Consider the following 8,321-nt stretch of genomic DNA (forward strand, 5'->3'; position numbering starts at 1 on the left):
TGTCCAACTCAAAAAAGAACCTATAGCTGCTATCCAAACTACACAATTTTTTTTATCGATCAATGGCTGAAATAAATATATCTAAATTTAATAGTTATTAGTCAATACTGGTCAATTTTATTGACTTTGTTGTAGAATTCACCCACTTTTTCCACTCTCCAGTTCAATTGCCAACTCTAAACATTTGGAGGTTTTTTTTTTTTTTTTAAGCTCCTCTTCTAATTTCTGATAACGTTATCCTCTGCTCATTCGCTGATTGGTCCACGTACTTGGATTTCTTTCTCCCTGCTCGTGCTTTTCTCATTTCGAGACCATATATCCAACTTGTTTTCTCCGCTGGGTCCGGATCCTTTGAGATCCATTACACAATAAAAACAAGCAAAGCAAGCAAATCCGGATTTGGAGCCCAGGAATGTCCGGATTCCGGATCAAACTTTTCTCATGCACTAATCCAAAGAGAAAGCAAACCAAAAGGACAACAATAAACAACACTGTCCGAATCCGGACAAAGCTCTTTTCAGCTCTCATGATGCATTGTTTTTGTTTTTATTACACTATATATATATATATATATAAACGACTCTGAATTCTGGAAGATTGGAGAGTGGAGTGGGTCAGATTGAGTGGCCATTGTTAGTTTTTCCTTTGATGTGATGCATTTAGACAGTCTTTTGAGCTTTAATTAATTAATTCATTTCAAAAATCAAAACTCTCGCATTCCCATAGCCAACAAAAAGGTTAATAGCTTTTCCATCACTAGCTTGATTCCTTGTTTTTCTTCCATTTTGCCTTCTCTGTATGTTTTGTTTGCTTGGATTAGTTTTGAAACTTAGAAAAGCTACAACCAGCTTTATGAACTTCTGTTAAGAAAGGCTAACCCCTTTGTTGTTCATTTTTGGCTCGATTACAGAGTGCTTAGGCGGAGATTTTTTTATATTTTACAGATTCAGTGTAACTACGATGTTGCTTAACTTTAAGACTTCTTCAATTGGATTACTTGGTTAATTTGCATTATGGCCGCTTTTCCTCTTTAGCTGCAATTACAGACCCCTTTTCTTGAAAGAACATAACCTTTCGATTGGTTTCATGTCAACTGAGAAATTGTTTTCTTTAGAAATTAAAAACACAGCTCAAGCTCAACCAATTCAACATGTCTGTAAAGCTGCTATGGCTTGTACCTTCCCGATCAGACCTCTCCAATATTTTGGGGTTCATTCATTCATCCCGAGATGGAAACCGGTCCTTAGGTTCCTCCAAATTTTTATTCCTAGATAGGAATTTGTTGTTCAAGTACAGTGCAAATAAGGGTAAGAAACAGAAATGGAACTCGTATTCTTTAAGGACGGATCTGAGGTATCCATGCATAGGTAGTTCTGGTTCAGAAAGCTTAAGCTCAAGCTCGGTTCCTCTAGTATCAAGCATGGTGGCAACTAGCTCAGCAGGAGAAATGACTGTCTCCTCAGAGGAGAAGGTTTACAATGTTGTACTGAAGCAGGCAGCTTTGGTTAAGAGGCAGTTGAGACCTAGTGGGGATCTTGATGTGAAACCAGATATTGTTGTCCCTGGTACTTTGAGCTTGTTGACTGAAGCTTATGACCGTTGTGGAGAAGTTTGTGCCGAGTATGCAAAGACTTTCTATTTGGGTTAGCCTTCTCATACCCGTTATCAATTGGAGTAGCTCTATTGTGAGCTTTGGGTTGGAATTAAGACCAAGTACTTAAAAACATTTGCTGTTGATCCTTGTTGTTTTGCCCATTCAGGAACTTTGCTGATGACCCCCGAAAGGCGGAGGGCTATTTGGGCAATCTATGGTGAGTTATTATTACCTATACTTGCATTCAATGTCATATGGTCTAGAAAAATAAGAATATAAAAGCATGATTAGCAGATAAGTTAAAAGGGAAGTTCAAAAAAAGTATAACAATAGGCAGTTTATGTAAGACACTCTATTGACACATGTAATTCCTGCTATTGCGTGAGACTCATGACTCTTTTCTTATTCCATATTAACTCTATATTGTTAACTTGTGTCTGATGGTAAGGTTGAAGCTGAGCAAGCTGTTTCTAATATCTTAAGACTTGCATGCTTTCTGTTGTGATATGAAGCCTTAAGAACCAGTGTGCATGATCTCTTTAATTACTAATGATGTTTTCTTTGTCAACTATCATGAGGAGTAATTTTTCCAAGGCTGCTGTGATAATGCAGCGTATGAGCCCTGTTATGTGATTCATGCTTGAAGATTTCTCCCACATAAACATGATTTTTATCAGTAGAATAAGCAAAGTTGTTTTCCTATGGTGTCTCATCAGTATTTCTTATAGAAATTTCTAGTATAAATTATGTATAAGATGTCAAAAGTCATATTGACACCTCTATGCAGGTTCTTGTTCTTTCCTTATGGCAACGCTGAATACTTATGTGGTTCAGTTGTAAGGTGTGCATATGTGGGATGAGATTACTTTCCCAATTATATTTTAACTCAAAATAATAGTGGTTAATTCATATTTACGGGCACCAAAGAATTTCATGTTTATCTCAGTCACCTATCCTTTCAACATTCATACACTAATCAGAAATTACTTAGTAAACTAAGCATATTAGTTGGTCTAAAAAATTCAGAGGTGTTTTACCAGTTTAATAATCCAGTTCCAACAAATTAAGCACTAATAATTTCTAATCCACAGTAAATATCATTTTTAATTTTCTTAATAATTTTTTCAAGCTTCCTGAACATATCTATTGTGATAGATTTTAAGTAATGTCTGATGGATGACTGTAAGCTAAATATGAAGCAGTTTATTTCTTCACTTCTTATGATGTTACGCACATATACAGTGTGGTGTAGGAGGACAGATGAGCTTGTTGATGGGCCAAATGCGTCGTATATAACTGCAACAGCTTTAGATAGGTGGGAAGCGAGGTTGGAGGATCTATTCAGAGGTCATCCATTTGATATGCTTGATGCTTCTTTATCAGATACGGTTGCTAAATTTCCCATTGACATTCAGGTTAGCTTAAGTTGATTTGCTGTCAGTCTCAGTTTCTTTGTATTATGACATTTCATTTATATTGGCTGGCTTGTGCTTGCCTTAAAAATGAACTGAAGAACAGCTTCTAGTTGAATTGTAATAATGCTTTATAACATCAAACTATTATATTGATATCCACAGATCATTTTCCACTTTGATGCTATTGCACTATTTTTTGCATTAGTTTGATATGTGCCCCTTAAGAGTTATGCCAGTGAAGAGAGTCAGTGCATAAACTTGTCTACTTGATTGGTCCTCCATCTGTTTATCATCTATTTTATGAAGCCCTAGTGCTTACTGTGGGGAAGAAGGGCTATGTGATTTTGAAGCAGTGAGACAAATTAATATGTTAATCTTTGTAGCCTTTTTCATTGCTCCTGGTTTCCCACATCAGTATAGCTAACAAATTTTTTGAACAAAATGAAAAAGGAAAAAGCAAAAGTCACAAATGCTTGTCTATTTTACTTTTAGACCTTCTGAACCCATTTTTAATATCTTGTTTGCAGCCTTTCAAAGACATGATCGAAGGAATGAGGATGGACCTTAGGAAGTCAAGATACAAAAATTTTGATGAACTATATCTCTATTGTTATTATGTTGCTGGCACTGTTGGGTTGATGAGTGTTCCTGTTATGGGCATTGCACCTGAATCTCTAGCTACTACAGAGAGTGTCTATAATGCTGCACTGGCTTTAGGGATTGCGAATCAGCTTACTAACATACTTAGGGATGTTGGAGAGGAGTAAGAACAGAGTTCTAAATATTGACATCTGCAATTTTTAGGTTTTGCTTAATCCTATAATTGTAGAAGTTATAATTGTTCAAATTCTTTTCCAGTTCAGCTACTAATAATTTAAAGTTCATTAGTCTTTAATTTTTATTCATTCTTTTGAATGAGAAGAAGAGTAACTTGTTTTTGATTCTATCTTCTTTTTCCTTTTTGGGTTAGAAAACGAACTCAAAGATTTCTGCTTTTTCTCTTTCTTCCTGCAGTGCACAAAGGGGAAGGATTTATCTACTGCAGGATGAATTAGCACAGGCTGGACTTTCAGATGAGGACATTTTTGCTGGAAAGGTTACAGATAAGTGGAGAAACTTCATGAAGAAGCAAATAAAGAGGGCAAGGATGTTCTTTGATGAAGCAGAAAAAGGAGTGGCAGAGCTGAGTGCATCTAGTAGATGGCCGGTAAACAATCAAGAACTCTAATACTAGAATAAGATAACATGGAGCATAAAAATCACTAGTCAACTACAATGAATGTAACCAAGTTTTCTTAACCATGTGCTATAGATATTTTAGTCTTTCTAGCACATCTGATGTGACATTTTGTTCAATGTCAATGAATTGTTGTTCTAAGGTAAACAAAGAGAAACCTGTTACTTAAGCTTAAAAATACCAAATAGAGACCAAGTGTTCTCAATTTATTTCTTCCATTAGTTTGGTCAGGAAAATTAAAGGTGCCAAAAATATTGGGACTGGTTGTTTTTGAGTTTAAGTTCTTGATCTTCTTGTATAATTCTTTTGAATATTGCAGGTTTGGGCATCATTGCTGTTGTATCGCCAAATACTAGATGAGATAGAGGCCAATGATTATAACAACTTCACAAAGAGAGCTTATGTGAGCAAAGCAAAGAAATTAGTTGCCCTGCCAGTTGCATATGCAAAATCCCTCATTGGCCCGTCAAGAACTTCCTCTTTTCTGGGTAAGGCATAATCTAACTAGCAAAATATAAAACAATAAAAGCATATAAATAGTCAAAAAGAAAAGGAAAGAGAAAGAAGAGAAAACCATGTTGGTAATATTGGAAATTGCCATGATGCAGCAATTATTAATCAAAAGGAGAGCAGTGACTGTGAATTACATTGTAAATTCATTTCTCTCAACGATGTAATTTTGCACTTCCTATGTAAGAGAGCCTATTTGTTGGTTCAGCACCGTGTGTTGCAGATTCTTCGCCTTGTTACCAGGATTAAATTTGGATATTTATATGGTAATGCCATGAGCTTGGGCCTGATGTTTAATGGGGTATTTCTCTTGGGGCCTGAAATCCAAAGATCCAGAATGATTAATGGGGTCTTGCAAGTTCGTAACTCTCATAGATTCCGAAGCACACTAGAACCCACATTTTATTTATTTATTTAGTGTGGTGCAAGATGTCATATGTCAGAACTGAAGCTCAATTTTGTGTGATTTTATATTTTGAAAATAGAATTTAAATAAGTGTCACATCCCCGTTTCTGAAAGATCATGATTGGCACTAGGTCTTACGTGGGTATGGGCTACTAGGTCTTAGTAAGCCTCATAGTTATCATTCATTCATATGTGACTTTTTTAGCCACCATCATCAACTATAAAAACATTTAACTCAATACGTACGTACATTTATGTATAGGCGTTATTACACAATTACATAACTTCTTAATATAAATAATATAAATGCATTTTCATTAATAGCATTTGTAAGAATATATTTCACGTTCACATTGGAATGCACGCTTGGTCCTCATATCGGCCCTTAGGCCATCATCTATAATATTTATGTATTTCCATATCAATATAATGCCATTCAATGGTGCAATGGCCAAATATAAAACAAGTATTTATAAACAAGAGTAATAAAAATTGACTCATCAAGTGGAACATAACTCAACTTCCTAAGCTTCAAGAAGACTGCAATATCACCTATCGAAAAAAGAACGGTTCATGTCTCCTGACACTGGTGACTAGAGAGCTATCAATGATTTGCAATAAAAATACAAGAAACTAATGTGTGAGTGACAAAGACTTCGTGAGTGGATTTAGGAAAGGGACAAATTAAAAGGTTAGAGCATTTGCATAAATATAAGCTTTAAATAACCATGCATGTTTGAGGTTTCAAATGCACATTTTCCAATTTTACATATAAATATAACGCAAACCTTTTAACTCATAGTGTAACCTTTTAAATAAAATATTTTATCATCTAAAAATTGAAAAGAAATTTACATTAAACCTTTGAATGTCTTTTAAAACCCTTGGAAGTTGTTCATATCTTTTGAATATATCCTGAATGTAAAACCATTTAGAACACATCAAAAGGGCTAACTTGCTCATCCATCATTCAGTTTCATTAGTATTGAGGCTTCCTTCTATGGTTTGATACCTCATCCATATAAACTCCGAGTTTGGGAGTTTGTGCTATTTCAACTTTTATCCATCTCATTTGACTATCTCTACTTAAGATTAGTCTTACATCTTAATTTCTATTCATGATGGACTAAGATATGTCACATCTTATTTTCTGAAGGGATCATGACCGGCGCATGAACCTACGTGGGTATTGATAACTTTATTTTGTAGAGTTATTTAGTCACATTTTGGATGTTAAAATAGCTAACTCCTTGTGTTTTAAGTCAATTTTAGATAGTTTTTATGTTTTTAGTTAATTAGTTTAAAGCATGATAACGTAGTTCAATTCAAGTAATTCTGGTTCATTTTCATGTTGAAAGTCTTAATTTAAGCCAATACTAATTTAGTCCTTGTCTTTGTAGGTTTTCAAATGCATAAAGTTCAATGATGATTAACTATGTAATGGAGACTAAATGCAGATTTCTACTAAACATGCTACGGTAATTCTTGTATAACTCGAGCTACAAAAATTCAATCAATGTGATTCTTGGACCATTTAAAAAAGCTAAGAAACAGGCTTACAATGGCACATTTCCCATATTTCCTAGATCAGCCTTGAGGTAGGAGAAAAGCGCATTGCAAGATGAGGTATTGCAGTAGTTTCTGCACCAAGGCGACATAAGGGAGCAGCGTCGTAGCCTTGAACGTGTCGAAAGACTCAAGGTCGTAATGTCCAAAGGAGCAGCGTTGCTCCCATACAAATTCTTGAGTACTTAGAGCTGCAGTGACCATGGAAGAGGGCTGCAGTGTTAGTTGGGAGTCCATGAAAAAAAAAAGGAGTGTAAAGTGTCGTGACGCTTAATGAGGAAGGCCGTGGCGCTCTAACATGCTTTACTAAAACACAACCATTCGGGATTTTGTTTTTTAGGGTTTTTTGGTGGCTATAAATATGTGATTTTCAACAACTGAAAAGGGTGGTCTCAAAAGGAAACAAACGATAGTTTAGAGAGAAAGAAAAAGGTTTTACAAATGAGGAAACAAGAAGAAGATGAAGACAATTGAAGATCAAGAATCGAAGGCAACCTTGTTCTTTATTCTGGTTTTCATTTCTCTTTTATTCTTTTGTTGTAGAAAAGATTTATTCTCTTGAAATTGTGATGTTTGTTGAAGAAAAGGTTCTACAAACAATTTTGTTTTATTAAAATATGTAGCTTGAATATATGAATTTTTTTTTTGCTTAGTATTAATGGGTGTTGTATGGTTTATTCAAATCTATGTTTAATGGTTTTCATTGCTTGATCATCAATTGAAATGATTAGGTTCTTTAAATAAAACTTGACAAAGGGAATTTAGATCAGACCATTGATTTGAATAGCTTATATTCAATTCACTTAAAGGTTAGGTGGTAGATTCGTATTTAGGATAGACATAAACTTAAATACATAGGCAGCCAAATTAGAACATAAACTTAATGTGCTTTTCTTAACTAATTTGCATAGACATATGAAATTAATTTTGAAGAGTATGTGTGCAAGACTCTTGAAAGAGACTTGCACATAAAATCGAATTCTAGGTTAGCCATTCACCCCATTAATCTAAGTTTAAAGGAAAAGATTAAATTTAAATAAAATATTGAGAGACACCATGATCTTAGGTTTTTAAAATAATAGTTTCTATAGTAAAATTAAATCCATATCCTTAGTTTAGTTTCAGTAGTAAATTTTAGATTAATTAAGTACTCATAATCAAGTTGCTTGGATAGGATAAATTTTGTTACAAATTTAATATTTAGTAAAAGTTTAGAGGCAAATCTTTGTGGGATACGATACATGACTTACCTCTATATTTCTTAAGCAATAAGAATACTTATGTATGCAAAACCAAAAACAAGTTTTTGGCATCGTTGCCGGGAATTTGCATTTCCTATTTATTTTGCTGATATTAAATTAAACAAAATTGTCTTAGTTCAAGTTTTTTTCTTTTTTCATACTTTTTTAGATACCTCCACACAATGGATGCTTTGATTGTTCAACTGGCTGCTTTGTCCAAAAAGTTTGAAACTTTAGGAGTTTAGGCCATTCAAAGACCATTTGTGATATGTGAGTTTTGTGGAAAAGGGCATTCAAGTAACCATTGTTGGGAATCAGTTCAATTTATGAGGAATCTCAATTGGCAGCAAAA

At 34.3% G+C, this 8,321-nt stretch overlaps 1 protein-coding gene across 1 annotated transcript; it reads left to right on the plus strand.

The window, feature by feature from the left end:
* Nucleotides 1-359: 359 nt before the first annotated feature.
* On the plus strand, nt 360-5,053 carry PSY (PHYTOENE SYNTHASE). Its single transcript, XM_018120135.2, has 7 exons — nt 360-737; nt 911-1,643; nt 1,761-1,811; nt 2,837-3,009; nt 3,537-3,772; nt 4,024-4,216; nt 4,566-5,053. The coding sequence occupies exons 2-7, from the start codon at nt 1,151-1,153 to the stop codon at nt 4,743-4,745; spliced, it is 1,326 nt and encodes a 441-aa protein (XP_017975624.1). The 5' UTR covers nt 360-737; nt 911-1,150; the 3' UTR covers nt 4,746-5,053.
* Nucleotides 5,054-8,321: the final 3,268 nt, after the last annotated feature.

The sequence above is a fragment of the Theobroma cacao genome, chromosome 4, assembly GCF_053813885.1.
Source record: "Theobroma cacao isolate CCN51 chromosome 4, ASM5381388v1, whole genome shotgun sequence".
Taxonomy (NCBI): Eukaryota; Viridiplantae; Streptophyta; class Magnoliopsida; order Malvales; family Malvaceae; genus Theobroma; species Theobroma cacao.